Source organism: Habropoda laboriosa, unplaced genomic scaffold (genome assembly GCF_001263275.1).
Source record: "Habropoda laboriosa isolate 0110345459 unplaced genomic scaffold, ASM126327v1 scaffold718, whole genome shotgun sequence".
NCBI lineage: Eukaryota > Metazoa > Arthropoda > Insecta > Hymenoptera > Apidae > Habropoda > Habropoda laboriosa.
In genome coordinates, this window is record NW_017100942.1 from 186,090 (window position 1) to 201,817 (window position 15,728).

Below are 15,728 nucleotides of genomic sequence, written 5' to 3' on the forward strand. Positions count from 1 at the left end.
GGGGGGGAGCCGCAAATGTATTGCGCGATCCGGGAGACGGTGACGCCAGTGGCCCCATATGATTTCCATCCTGTAAAATAATTTTTATTAAAATATATAGAAGAATATTTTTCAATTTTCATTTTATCTGCAAATATTTAAAATTTTACCTGTGACGTGGAAACTTGTAATTGTGTTGTTAATCCTGTAGTATTGTCAGTATTTATTTGTGTTGTATTGTCTTCGCTTATTTGTCTATGAACTCTGGCAATAGCTATTAAGAAAATATTCGAAAGTTAAAAGAAACAGTTACAAAATGTTATACCGTGCATTTCTTAATTGAATATTACGGACCATGTACACGTTGTTCGTGAATAACTTGTTGCTGTATCTGCGCTTGCTGTTGACGCAATGCTTGTAATTGTTTCCACTGACGTTCCTGTTCTGCTTCTCTACTCGAACGATCTCTATTGGAAAGTCTCTCTTGCTCCTGTTAAAAAGAATTTTATTAGATATAAAAATATTAATTACACCAGAAGATCATTATATCCTTGCAGTCATTGTTACTAAAAAATAATATGAATTATTTAGTATCAATAACATACTATTACTTCAAAAGTGTTGGATTATTCGATTAATAAATTAATTAAAGAATATAATGATCCATTTTTCTTTGAAGCAATATAAAATATACAATAAGGCAAGTTGACAATCAGCCAAAGTGTACTTTAAGTTTAACATTCAAGTAAAAAAATGGCATATTACTAAATTAATATAATTAGCAAAATCTTAATATTTCTGTATGTGCAACACAGTTGTAATAACCAGCCACCATCTAGAATAAATATTATGTAATCAAAAGTTCGTATAAAAAAATTTCTTTTTACCACACAGAACACCCATAAACATTCAGCTCAGATTAATTTATAGTCATTTTCATGCATCACTGAATACAGAAAAGTACGTTTTGTACTATTAAAGGTACAAGATTACTGTTTCTGTTATGTATCAAACAAAAGGAAAAAAAAAAAAAAAAAAACTTATTCGGTTATGTTTATAACGAAAATTGTGTACAATTGAAAACACAATTAATTATACTTTCAAGTATACTGTTAGCAGCTAAAAATTTTGACTGTGTTATTAAAATTAATTAATAATAACAGTTAACCATAAAATTATAACATTATATAAATAATAAGTACAACAACTTGTACTATTAAAAGTATAAGCATCTGAAAATGTAAGAAGCAACAAAAGTTAGTAAAACTAACTATAATATTGTTGTATATGAGGTTTAACATACTACATTGCAACAAATATCTACCAATAATTTATAACACAATTCATAAAAAGCAGTATACTTATGTGGGCAGATAGGAAGGAAAATAGATTTGTTTAAAATATCTCTGGAACAATAAGGAACAGGAATAAAGAAAAAAAAAATGTGCTACCAGTTGTCTTCAACATGCCATATACAATGTAATGAGCTATGCAAAATAAAGAATTCACAGTACTACAGTCTAACATAATAAATTTATATCAAATTTAAATGTATAATGAAAAGTGTCTGATCATTCAAAGTAAATAATATGAAATAAATATAATACATCTTAACAGATGCATAGGCAACATGAGTTGTTTCATTACATAAGACCAATGCTCTGAAACACTACGCATTATATCGACAACTCATTAATGACGAAATCTATCCTATACATCAAGTGTTTCAGATCTTTGGTATGAATAAATAAAATGTCGAAAAGAAAGAAAAGAATTGTTGCAAAACAGAACGATAATTCTAACGTCTCTGTTCTAAAAACGGATAAGGGACACTAAATGTCGATCAGACACGTGGCACAAGGCAAGACACTAGAGGCACAGAATAGGTGGCTCACCATAGCCGGGGACTGTACAGGTACAGTGTGAATAATTGCAGTGGGTGGCGGATCGTAGTGCTCCTGGCTGAGGGAAGGAAGGGTGCGCATGATTTCAGATGGGGTGAGCACTCTAATCTGGTGGTCTACCGAGGATAATTGGCGAACAGGACCTACCCCCACCATAACGTTGGTAGTGGGGGATGCCTGAGAAATGCTCAGACTGTTAGCGATAGTACTGGTACTGATCGTAATGTGAGCAGGTGTAGGACGTTGCTGGGATGGTGACGTTTGATGCTGCCCTTCACCGGCGCCCGTGTTGCAGTAAGAAGAAGCGGTTGCTGATGTGCAAGGCGTGGCTGGCGACTGAGCTACTCTAGCCTGGCTACCGGATATCTCTTGGTGCGCCAGGCTGTTAATGGAATTAATAGAATTCACAGAACTGGGTCGAGGTGAAGAAGAAGGGGTCGTGGATGTTGGAGAAGGACTCGGGGAAGTAGATGTTAGCTGCTTCGGCGGTCCCTGCACCGCACACACCTCCGCAAGATGATTACTGCTAGCTGTTGACACTGTCACTCCTGTTGTCGACACAGTCATTCCATTCTTTTCCTGTGTCTTTTCACTGCCCACTGAGGTCAAAAGTCCGATCTGCCTTTGGTTGGAGGCCATAGCTACTACTGGAGAAACTTGAGCTGATGTCATAGTTGTGACAGGTTTGGTGATGATGGTAGGTGCACTTGTTGCAGTGACTGGGGTCGTGCTTGGTATATCCTTGGATATCTGTCGGTTCAAGGGGTGCCTCGTTCACACACTTACGTTATAGTATTCATGGTTTACATATTTCCAAAATACATCATACAAAGGTAAAAGTGTAAAATTCAATTCTTCGGAGGATTCTAAGGAACTTGAAGGAACGCTATCTGGGGAAAGCTAGACTTAAATCGATATTCCTAAAGTATCAAATTAGCATCTACGTTTCTAATGAAACATGATCTCATTGGAGATATGAATATTGTTAGAAAAATGACGATTTGAATTTGTAACGTATGTAAGAAATATGTTTTCAACGTGTGTGTAATTAGGTAATGTAATAACATTCACGATGGTGATTAACAGAAGGGTAAAGCAATCGCATGTTATGTCCAATATGAAACAGCAAGTATGCTTCAATGTAGCATATAAATTAAGAGAATGTATTATGAGTTGATGCAACTGTTTATGAATTTTTTATACTGTGGTTGTTGTGTGTTCACGTTTATGCATTATCACGTATTTCCTTTAAATAGATTAAGTAAATGAAACCTTAACAATTTTAAGTATAGGTATTGGACACAAAGGACAAGCTGTTAGTTTGACCTGTGTGTTAGCACAAGACATCTTTGAAGATGAAAATGGATACATATCACATAAAGATTCACGCTTCTCTAGCACCTGTATAATTATCATAAGAGTTCTAGGAACTGTTCCCACCTGTTGAGTCTTTTTCATACGAATTGCAGCTCTATTATCCCGAGCCAGTGTTAGGAACGGAGCTTTTTTATCATTGGGTAGTGCACGCCATTTCTTCAGTATTTGTTTACACCTTTCTGACCAGGCTGGAATAACACAGTTAAATACGATTAGTTTAATTACTTATGTCGAAGTTACTTTCGAAATAAAAATAGCTGCATTCGTTCATAACAGTAACGATAAAATAAATATATACCTGGATATTCTGTTTTCCATTCTGGGTGATTAATATTTGCATAAAGTACAGAAGATATAGTTGCTCCTGGACCTAAAGCTTCATCGGCTTCCATTTTAAGATTACTTCTTTGGTTGTATGAGATTGTAGCATTGCCTGGTGCTGAAGTACCCTCATCCTCAGGATTGACCCATGGACTTGCTGGTTCAGAGAATGCTGGACTGAATTGTGGACTACTGTGTAGAGAAAAATTGAAGCAAATTAGTTAAAAAAATTCTTATTAAAAGTAGTTTTCAATTTATATTATGTTTCAATGTAAACGTACTTGCTGTACTCCGAGTGGTATGGAGACGGCGGTGGAAAACTCATTGGAGAATTTAAGTTAGACTGACCAACAGAAGGCAGTGTACCAGGTACTTGAGGTCTTGGTATAGGTATTGCTGTTTGTATACCTATAATTACATGTATTGTAATAAAAAATAGTAAAAACTTCGTGTCATACTTCTCATTGAAAATAATCATTTAACCGAGAAATCGTGTATTTACCAGGATGCGGTGAAGGAGACACAAGTGGTGTTGTAGAAGAAGCAGGATGTGGGGGTTGAGTTTGAACAGAAAAGACTGATGATTCTTGAGACTCTTGAGATTCATCAGTTAAAACTCCTTTAAATATTTCTTCAATATCTTTACTATCCATATTGGGTAAACCTTTTAAAAACATAATTAGTAATAATAGTAATAGTGAATTCATGTTATAATTATTAGAAAGAATAAAAAAAGAGATGATAATAATTCACCTGTATCTCTGACCATCGATTCTAAATTGAAATGTGGACTAAGAATGTCCGTCAGTTCATCTTTAGTCGTTCCTGGTGTATCATCTAATTCATCCAACGCTTCACTAGCTTTAGCCAAGTCTTCGTCCGGTTCATTCATTATGGTATTAACAAGGTCGCTATCCAGTAAGTCACCCGAAATAGGTAAGATATCACCAAGAGCTTCTGTATCGCTACCTTCGTCATCCATAATTTCTTCTCGCTTTATGGGTGGTTCTGGAGGTACTTTATCTTCTTCTTTCTCTTGTTTAGCTTTAACTTGCTCCATAGCCTTCAGTTCATCTTGAGATAGCTGAATAGTATCTGCATTTCCAGATATATTTCGTTCGCTATCCGATTCACTGCTACTTTCCAGTTCCTTGTCTTTGGTCGTATCCATAAGATCTTTGCCAAAGAATGCCTCTTGCATGTAGAGAGGAAAACATTCAGAAAGTTTTGTCTTTGGTTTTCTTCTCTGTGGTTTCCGGCGTGGCTTGTCATCATTTACACCAACCGTTGAATCTGATGGTTTTTCCGGATCTCCGTCTTCCTCTTTATCTTTGCGAGTGCCTCTTAGTCTGACAATAAAACCTCCGATGCCTAACTTTTGCAAGTTACGCTGACGTTTACGTCTTAAAATTGGTATGCCATTTTCAGTTGTATAAATACTAAAACCTTCAGGTGGTGGTTGATCAGCACGTGGTGTCCATACCATGCCTTCTTTGAGTACCTCCGTAGGTTCGTCTTTAACATCGGCTAAATCTATTTTTCCTCCATTTTCTTCTAAAGAATTATCTAAACTGCCACCGGCAACTACAGATTCTATAGTAGCCATTATGTCAGCTTCTTTGTCAATTAAAGGATGCATTTTTCTTCTTTTCTTTCTTGTTTGTTGATGTTCCGATGTCAATGACTTTATGTGATTCATACCAGCTTCGGATAAATAAACACCATCAATCAAGTATTGTTGAGGGGAAGGTTTGTACAGTTCAGGACTGCGTGATGTTGGTGGCGGGGAACGGGGATATTTATTTGGTTGTGGTTTAGGTTGACTACATAAAAGATGCGGAGGTGGGATATCTCTCGGACGACAAAGTATACAAATATAACCTTCTTCCGCACATTTTTCAGCTTCTGCTTCACTTTTAATTGAGTCACACGCGCAATGCAACCACCTTTCACACTGAATGCATTGTATTATTAGGTCCCCTTCACTGTATGTTTCTTGACAAGATATGCAGGCAGTGTGAGATGCGCAGGGGCCACACTGTGTATAATTTTTTTGCCAGCTACTATTAAATCCTGGATCGTTTGAACCGCATGTTTGGCAGTGTGCACACCATTTGCACTTCCACGTACCGTGCGGTACATAATCTAACGGTGGATCCATGCAGTAAATATGATAACTGATATCACAATCATCACATAATATCAAACGACCCTCGTCATTTCTTTCACCACAACCTTCGCATACTGTACAATCAAGGCACCGCCAACCCTTTTGTAATATTACTTTAGTAACTTTGACATTAGCACAATAAGGGTGATAACATTGACCACATTGTGCACAAGCAATTAAACACCCCTCTTGGTCAGTGCCAATTGCACCACACATCACACAAATATCTTGGGTTAATACAAATTTATCTTTTGCAGAACATAATACAAGTCTATTTTCAATGCCTGGTTCATCTTCTTTTGAAAATGAGTCTGACATTGGCCTCTGAAACACGAAAATTCATTTAATAATCATTTTACTACGTTTCTGCAAGATATAAAAAATAAATATAAAATAAACTATACCTGCAATCCTACACCAGGTACTCCAAAGATACCTCTCATCTTCGCTTTGGGGCCTCTCTTCCTTCCGAATTCTGTCATCTTCTGTCGCTTTTGGTATCCAAGTTTACCAATTCCTTTTGGCCGGCCAATTATTCCACCACCGAGTCCTAACCGCTTCTTTGCAATTTTAGATGCACAGAACGGTTTTCCTTTTCCAAGACCTATAGAATACAGTGCTTCCTCTGATCCTCCTTGATAATCAAATTCTGACGAATCTCCATCACCATACAGACTTTCTTGCGACGCACTTAAACTCAAATCTCCACCATAATCATCAATATTATCTTTTCTTTTTACAAGTGCCATATTCTTGCAGTGTAGACAAACATATTCATAGTCAGGTTTAGCTTCTTTACGGTGTTGGTAAGTTAATGGATCAGCCTCAGGGTCACAGGTACCATGAACAAATTTTTTACATGCACTACATTGAACCATTTCTCTATACGCGGCAGCCCGATATGCTTTTCTACAAAGAGGACACGAAAAACCTTTGTTCCTTTGTTGGTAACACGAATCACATACAGTGTAATGAGAATGCCACCGTGATGAAAGACCAGCGCCTGGTGTACGCGAACCACAGTCTGTACATACACGGCAGCACTTACACTTCCAACCATATTTAGGTATAGATGTAACAATTGGTCGCAAACAACTAGGATGATACGCTTTTTCACAACGTTCACACAACATTACTTTTGAAACATCTTCCGGTTGACGACACACTTGACATACTCTGCAAGATACACATTGCCAGCCAGCTCGTACACCAGGTAGTAGTGCTAAACCAACACAACTACCGTGATAGTGTTGGCCACAGATGGAACACATTACTAGGTTGGAAACATCTCCCATTCCACAGCACTGCATACAAGTAATATCACCGTTCACTAAAATCAAATAGAACATATAAATATGTACACTAAACAACCTATCACATAGCACTTACACAAAAGTGGAACCTGTCCCAAGTGTTGACTGCAAAAGAGGGACAAGCTTTTTGTATCCTGGAAACAACTTGAAGCTGCAGCACATGGTAAATGAAAATAACGATTGCACGATGCCACCTGTTTAAACATACGAAATGTATTGTACCGGAATATATAATAAACTCCGTATATAAAAATATCTTTAAAAACATGGTAGATAAGGAACACTGACTTTGCAAGGAATTCCAGCTCCATAATGAGAACAGAAAGCGCAACGCCTTGATGAAGCCTGTACTATTGCTGGGCTCAACACTTCTGTTGTTAAGTCTTGAGTATTGCTTGACCATACTGCACAAGATTGATGAACATAATAGTGCCCAGTTGATTCAAATAATGTACCTATTTCCGGTTCTTCCGAATATCCCACTATGGTTAATTCCTCCACTGGTTCCGAAAAATTTGTTAGACTAGTATTCCTACGAAAAATTATTTGACTACAGTATGTTGATACGGAATAAGTTTTAATATAAAGAAATTTGTTGCAACTGAAATACCTGCACTTAGCTAGACTCTTTTGTCTACGACAAGTCACAGCACCAGGACCTGCTGCACGTGGACTTTTGTCTCCAGTAGATATATCAACAAGATGGTCGGTTGTTTCGTCACGATTGGTTGACTTCTCAGGGGTGAAACCTTCAGGACAGGTAAATCTTAACAATTCACCCTGACCTAATTGACTTCTTTCACCCAAATTACATAAAGCACATACTTTCCCTGGCCTAAACAAATAATATTTCTTTAATAATTGTTAATTATAGCAATGATTAAAAACAAACACTAAACTACTGAACATTTATACCATTGTTCTGGAAAATATGGTGGTTCTTCTGGTGCTGGCATGCATCTCTCAGTGTTAGATGTCTCTCCATCAGGAGTAGCATCTTCACCGAGACGAAGAGGACTTGGGGATTCTGAATGTGTATCATCATCTTTGCTCTTGGTACGTCTTGGTACACCTCTTGCATATCCAAGACTAAATAAAAAAATATTTACATATTAAATGTAAAACAATTTAAAATATTTAAATTTGATAAGATGAGAAAGTATATTTATGCATTTTTTTGTTTTATTTTAATGAAATACTAACCCTTTCCCCCTAGTAGTTCCTCTTCCAAAAGGTCTACGGGTACCTCCACCACGTGTAATTCCAAGTGGACGTTCTTTTCTAGGTCTACCTGGACCCCGCCTAATATTTAAAGGTTTGCCTCCAGGGAGTGGAAATTTCTGGTACCGTAGAGGATCATGAAAAGCTTCATCTGGGGTTACTGCAAGAGAAACAAACTTTTGTGCTTCCTCTGAAATGATATACAATTTTTATAATGACATTGTGTACTAAAAATGTTAAAAAATTGTTGTAATATAATATGCATTATTCATATTACATATTTATTAAAATGTAATTTAAAAAATCTATACTTACTGTTTCCAGGAGTTGGTGGTGCAGCTCCAAGCAATTGATCTGAATTTGCTGGAGAAACAGGAATTCCTGTTGTTTCCTCATCTTCATCTTCACCATCAGAGGCTTCATCTAGTTCCATTTCTTCCTCACCCTCAAGACGTTCTTCATCATCCATGGCACCTCTACTAGACCTGTGTTGCTATGCAGTCCTAGGTAAGTAAAAGAGATATCCATTAAAAATGTGTATTGAAGAAGCATTGACTCACATTCATACCTTAATGGTACTAAGAAAAGATTAAAATTTTAAAAAACAGTTTCATAAAAAAAACTCATTATAATATAGCCTTCTTAAATTTACAGCTTGTGTCACCTTGTTGAATGTTAGAAAGAATATAGATGTATGCCAAATAAAAAAGTGGACAAAATAAGATTTAATATATATTTACATATGTTATTTCTTAAATGGGTCTGAGATAATGTATAACTTTCTTCAATAATTTATAATCAAATTATTACAGCTCACTTTCTTCTATTCTAAATTTTTCTATTATACCATGGATCATACTATGTGCATAAAGTTCACTTTCAGTAATTATATTAAAGTCTAATATGGTTTGAATTCATTATTTTGAAACCATTATAAAATTTCATAAAATAATTCTAAAGAAACATTGTTTTAATACATGTTTCCCTTACCTAATAATAACTCATAGGTGAAAATATAATATATGTGTAAATTGCATATACATTATGAATGTAACATATACATAAAAATTAATAGTAATTAGTGAAAATGACTTAAAACACTAATAAATAAATATCACATTGAGATATAGAATATAGATCATCCTTGACCTTGACTGTATCCTCAACTTTATACTTCATGCATTCATGCTTTTTGAAATAAAATCTCATATGTCTTCACACACCAGTTTTTAGAAATATAAAAAATCGCGAAATAAATGAAAAATAGCTAATCCTGCTATCAAATATATTTTCCTTTCCTTTTGAAATTAAATATATTTCCTGAACAAAACAAACAAACCTCTAGAGTAATGCAAAGTAGCACTAAACATAAATTCTTTTTATCCACAAACCTCAGTTCCACAATCGACCATATTTCTAAACATTGTTATAAACATTATTCTCTAAGGTGTGCAATTTTCAGGGAAAGAATATCATTTTTTATAATAATATATCCTGGTCACGATCACTTAACATTCATAAAATTGGAATAATTATTTAACGCGCCGTTTGTTTCTTATTTGTCGGAAGTTTAAAAAATCACTTATAAGTGAAAACTTTGAATTCCATTCGATTTGTTACCGATAATCCGTGTACAAGTGGTGTGCAAAACACATCAATCATTTTCTTACGTGTCAGTGCTTATTCCCATAGCCGTATCGTAAATTCCCATGATAATATTATTTTTCATAGAAAAAAATCAGTTTCGCTTAAAGGCGCGTTTCACCGTTAATAAAAACACTAACTCGTGTCCGATTCGAACTCACATAGCTTTTAATCTCTTTACAGTATAGACCTCAGTCAGCTACAGCAGGATGGCGTGCCGCTCGGCAATCGGCGGTCATTCCACAGTGGGGAAAACCGAGGCACTATAATCACCGAAAAACGCCACTTTTCATCACCGAAAATCACAAATTGTTCTTGTCACCATGAGCTGTATCACCACATACGAGGCACCGTTTTTCCGCTGTATTCCCGCGTTCACAATTAACTTAGGCTAAATAAGGCAGGGGACAATTTTGTTGGCACGGCCTTTACGGCGACAGTACGCCATTGCTATGTCAGAGTTTGCAGGCTATAAACATACCCGGGCCGCCCGTAACCACGCCGGATCACGTACCTTCCAGTTACTGTTGTCTCCTTAGCAGTTTCATGGCGGCTTTGCACGCGGAATTATCGGGATCCTCGTCGAAATTCGCACGGCTCATCCAAGTAAACATCTTGTAGTAACAGAAAAAAATGTCACAAGCTGCTTGAACGGAAGAGTACGCAACTGACGAAGCGCTAAAGTCACGGAGTCCGGATGTCGGAACAAAGCCAGAGTGCGCACTCGCTTAAACGTATCTAGGTGCTGCCACCATCACGTGGTGCATGAAAATGCACAGGAGTCATCGATGCAGGGGATCAGGAGATGGATTCACCAATGGGAGTTTCAATTAATGCAACACGTGCCATAAGGTAATTGCATAATATAGTTTTAATTTCATACGAAGGTTTTTAGGAAAAGGGAAGACAATTCTACGGGGTAACAATGACGTCTTGTAGTTTCATCTAGGTATAATCGATGACTTGATGGGAAGAAACATACTATGAGAAAGTTAAATAAAGAGAAAAAGTGATTTGCCGATATTTCAGGTGATTACATAATCTTCTATTGAAATAAAGATAAATCTTATTAATTATTCATGATAATAGAACAAATGAAAAACTGCAAATCGTCATAGAATGTTTTCTTATGTATTATCACTAGAACGTATAAAGTTGGTACTCCTTGCTGAAATGTCACTATAAAATTCGAAACACCTAAGAGTGCGTATACGTGTAGTATTCTTAGATGCAATAAATTTGTCGCAGTGACGAAACTTCTGACATTCCATGCTCTTCTAAGAAATTCAATATGTTTTTGACAACTGTAAAACGAAAATAATTGCCATAATAATCACATAAATATCATTTTTTCGTATACAATCTTGAACATTCATCGGGAAGATACCTCGTTTATCTTCGGTATTCATAAACATGTTCACAATTGAAAAACGTTTCACTTGGCTGAACGATTTTAAAAAATTATTTAACAGCTCTCTGTCGTTGGATGTGCAAAAATGCTGCTCCAAACAGCGCAAAATGGTACTAAACATATTTCCATCCAACTCGTTACCTAAAACTGCAATAATTCGTGTGAAAAAAAATTTTTTAAATTGTTACACTTTATTCAAATACAAACCTGAACTTAATTTATCGATATTTAATGATCGCAATAATTGCGCGTGCACTATTAAATCAGTATCATTCTGCAATGACCGCCACGTTCGCATGAACTCGTATCCATTTTCGATATTATTAAAATTCTGAAAACACATTATATTAAATAAAAGTTTTTTTTTTTTAATTATCAATTACATACCTTAGGAAAATATTTTTCCTCTTTACTAGTTTTATTTTCATATTTATCAGCCACTTCTATTTTCCTCGGCGACGACAAAGTGTAATTCGACGATTTCACTTGTTTATCATCGGACACTTTACTTTTACTGTTGCTTTTTGTATTAGAATTATTTTTATTTGCAACAGTTTCGTTTGATATCGCTTTTACATTAGCAGAACTATTGTTCTTAGATTCACTGGGCAGTTCTTCGATAATAACCGAGTTAGTTTGTCTAGGTGGCATCGTGTAAGAGAAGATTGACTTTTGTTTTACAGTTGAATTATTTTGTTCTTGAACCAATTTAGTTAAATTAGACGAACGATTGTTAGGAGAGAAAGTTGGATTTTTGAACGTTTCCGATGTATTTTTACCGCGATCGGTCTCAGATTTCTTCGAAACGTCGGTTTTAATCGTTGCCGCCAGTTTATTTTCATTATCAAGGCAATAGTCAGCTTTTAGATGGGGCCTAGGTCTCAAATTTTGCGACGGCCCTGGTGCTCTATCGCAGTAACATATACTATTTGCTCTATTTAATTTTGAATCAATTTGTGAGCTGTAAATTCTCTTCTCTTCAATTTTATTTAATTTTGGTTCTTCGTTCATATCTTCTGTCTGCTCTTCAATAGTCATTCTACAAATACCAGAATCAGAAAATTTTAATTCCCTGCATAAAATATTCCTTTTTTTTTTTATTGTACCTTATTTTTCTAGATTCGCAAGGTTTTCTCAACTTTTTCACACCAGCAATTGCTACGGCATTGGTAGGTTCCAATTTCAAAACTGCTTCATAATTTTCCAATGCCTAATGATTGTACACATCTTTGTTTTAGGAGAAATATTTGAATAAAAAAGGAGCAGGCATATTTTAATTTTGATACCTGAGAAGGTTTTTCAAGATGCTCGAAGGTGATAGCTCGACGAAGAAGAGCTTTGATATTTGTATATTCTACGCTAAGTACCTTATTACAATCGTGGAGGGCATTGACGTAACGTCGAAGTTTAATGTCTAAAAATGTTTCATTTAATTGTACCGAATTATTTGGAAAAATGTGTAAAATAAATTTTTCTTACACGTCATCGCGCGGTTGTTGTATGCAACCAAGCTTGAATTCATTTTTATACTGGTATTGTAATGCTCCAGAGCTTCCTCGTAATCTCCAGCCCTAAAAGCCTCATTTCCTTTTTCCCTTTCCTGTTCTGCCATCACATCTAATTCGGTTCCGGTTAGTGACGCTAATAATGCCATATTTTGTTTTTTTTATAAGCTATTCGATTGATAACATTCTATTGAAAAAGCTATTGAAAATAATTAGAGGATCGTTCCCTTCATCTTTGTTATTTTATTCTATGGAATTTTTAAAAAATCTTAATCCTCTATTTATTTTAATTAATTATATATTACTCCTTGGAACATACATTTGTCGATAATCGTATGCTTTTCGAGTTTCTTTTTCTCAACCGTTTCTTTTTGCTTTTGTTGAAACCTCTTCGCTTTAACCTGCACCTGTTCGTCTCTTATATCAATTTTGTTTAATTCAGTATCGACGTCGTATTTGTCCCAAGCGGCGTAATCGCACGAAACGATTCGTTTGCTTTGCGAAGTATTTTTCGAATTCGTAACATCGTTCTTCTAGCGAAATTAAAAAAATGCAAAATTTAAAAAAAAATTATGAAATTAGAAAAAAAACAACAATCGTATAGATATACTTTTATAGATTCTTCGTTAAATTGCCGGATATCCGGTTGGGGAAGAGTATCTGTCAGAATATTTTTTCCTTCCTCCAAATCTTTTTCACGAATCTGCATTTCAGTCGTCCAATCGTTAATATCCTTATCAAGTTCCTTGCGTTCGTTCGGTAACAACATATTTCGCATTAGAATTGGTTCTGATGTTTTTAAAAGTGCACTAGTTGGTTTGATAACGGCCAAGCGTTCTTCCGCGTGTCTCGTTAAATCCGGATAACATCCTTCTTCCCCGGAACTATTATCAAAAGATAGTGTATAATCAATTGTAACTGCGTGCAAATAAGAATAGTTGCATATCTTCGATAAGCGTGAACGTGCAATAAGTATTAATAACGAATAGGAATTTTATCGGGGTTATGATTTCAAAAATCCCGCTAACAGATAAGTTTTACTTACCGCAGTATAGTTACTATGCGTTCCATCTTTTTTCCGTTCGTGCATTCGGAAATGTATTCATACGAGAGATGCTCGACCGGTACATCATACCTTTCGAGCAGCGACTTTTTTTTAGATTTCGCGTTGCGAACAATGTCCGTATCGTTCTCGACCATGGTACCAGACAAAATGCTAAACGTTGTAAAAAAATATCCTTCTGTTAGAGCTTAATTAGTCCCGTTGCCATGGGTACACGCATACTAAATTGTCAATTCCGTACAGTTTATCTACGAGGTACCTGTGTCAGGCGCAATCGATAACGCAGGGAGCCTTCCTTATGATGCGTTTCCAACAAAAGATCAACGACAGACGTACAGCAGCGTATGCATACGCTCGTTCGGTCATTCGTAATACACCATTCGGTATTATACCTTATCTTCCGTTAGTTCAAGACCTGAGTGTAAATGGTTTAATAGACAGGTAATAAACTACTCGGTATCGTTTAGTCTTGAAGCATTTATTCATATGAGGTACATCTTTGTTCGATATAACTACTCAGCTTAAGGAAACACGATGAGGATTAATTACATAGACTATAGGTATATATTTTACATTTTTTATTAGAATTACTGCAAAAATTAATATAAATTCTAACAATTAACATATATTACGACATTTTATTAAACGTTAATAATAGCTAATAATAACACCGATGGTGAAACGCAATGTAAAATTATAAAATATCTTTTTCAAATTGAGAATGACAACGCGATAATTGAGAGCAGATATCGGAGACGCAGGAAAAGTTCTTGTGGCCACAAAAGTAAGTGTCCGCGTAGTTACCTGTATTAGCGGACACGCGCTTGCATACTAGCGCTGGCGCATCGGTCTCCGCTTACCTGTTAACACGGCAGTCACCTTGTAGCGTGGAGCGGTACGCCATGCCGCGGTCGAGGCGTGCAGTGGGCACGCTGGAGAGTGCATATTAGACAGTGCGAAGCGCTCAGGCTCGAGCATTCGCCGGCGAGCGCTCGGTGAGTTCGGTGTAGAGGTGTTTTCGTGTATCGCGTGTTCGTTCGTTCTCGTTCGCGTACTCTCAGTGAATTTCGTCTCGTCTTGTCGCGTATCGTTACGGTAAATAATAGGAAAATTGAAAGGAGCTACGGTGGACTACGTAACGGTTGGCCAAACCGCGAAATTCTTCGTCGTGTGAATTTATTGTCACAAGTGGCATACCAGGTATTTATTCATCCGAATTTTTCTGCGTTTCGTAAATTTTTTTACGACACATCGTATCAAGTGCCATTAATCGTAAGGGGGGGCAATCGACTTTCTTGTTCAAACACGAGTAGCATCTGTTCGTTGTTTAATATTTGCACATCATGGTCGGCCTTCTAGAGGTCGCTTGGATGGGTGATTCAATGGTTTTACGATATATACTTGAATTGTTTGTCGAAATGTTTTCGAGATAGCGTTCGTTTACATGTACGCTAGGGTTAACCTCTTCTCGCTTGGTACGCTTGGACCGTGCAAAATTGTGTGCATCTGTCATCGGACGGGCACCATATACCAGCTATCCGTGATAAAATATTTAACGTGTAAACGAGCTTGACCGGTGCACGGGTTATTTGTAAAGGAAACGTTGAATAGACAGTACGTGCGAGATTCACCGGTCGGTTTATAAACAAACCGAAATGTGGTAGGTTCGCGCGCGAAGTATTCACGTACATTCGATCTCGGAAAGATAACCTATAGTGTAAAGAATAAAACGTTATTTCATATTTCCGGCGAACAATAAACGTCGATGTACGGTAAAGCGTGTTATCTAATCTCCGTGACTTAAAACCGGGACAAGAAGC

The 15,728-nt window shown here is 36.4% G+C and overlaps 2 protein-coding genes across 2 annotated transcripts; both read right to left on the bottom strand.

Annotated features, from left to right (window-relative positions):
- Positions 1 to 4: 4 nt before the first annotated feature.
- Positions 5 to 10,516, bottom strand: LOC108577613 (histone-lysine N-methyltransferase 2C; the record flags this gene model as incomplete). Its single annotated transcript, XM_017940789.1, has 17 exons — positions 10,444 to 10,516; positions 8,601 to 8,788; positions 8,268 to 8,475; positions 7,980 to 8,153; positions 7,675 to 7,899; positions 7,353 to 7,596; positions 7,141 to 7,258; positions 6,156 to 7,081; positions 4,335 to 6,075; positions 4,084 to 4,245; positions 3,863 to 3,989; positions 3,559 to 3,773; positions 3,324 to 3,448; positions 2,391 to 2,633; positions 334 to 469; positions 150 to 253; positions 5 to 70 (listed from the first exon to the last, which is right to left on the bottom strand). Coding segments are annotated over exons 2-17 (4,968 nt in total), but the record flags the coding sequence as incomplete, so codon positions are not given.
- A 637-nt stretch (positions 10,517 to 11,153) lies between these two features.
- Positions 11,154 to 14,738, bottom strand: LOC108577614 (RNA polymerase II-associated protein 3). The gene is given in 11 exon segments (XM_017940791.1): positions 11,154 to 11,233; positions 11,317 to 11,487; positions 11,548 to 11,671; positions 11,728 to 12,379; positions 12,447 to 12,550; positions 12,627 to 12,754; positions 12,820 to 12,981; positions 13,165 to 13,378; positions 13,456 to 13,729; positions 13,891 to 14,061; positions 14,713 to 14,738. Coding segments are annotated over 11 exon segments (2,106 nt in total).
- Between the last annotated feature and the right edge of the window lie 990 nt (positions 14,739 to 15,728).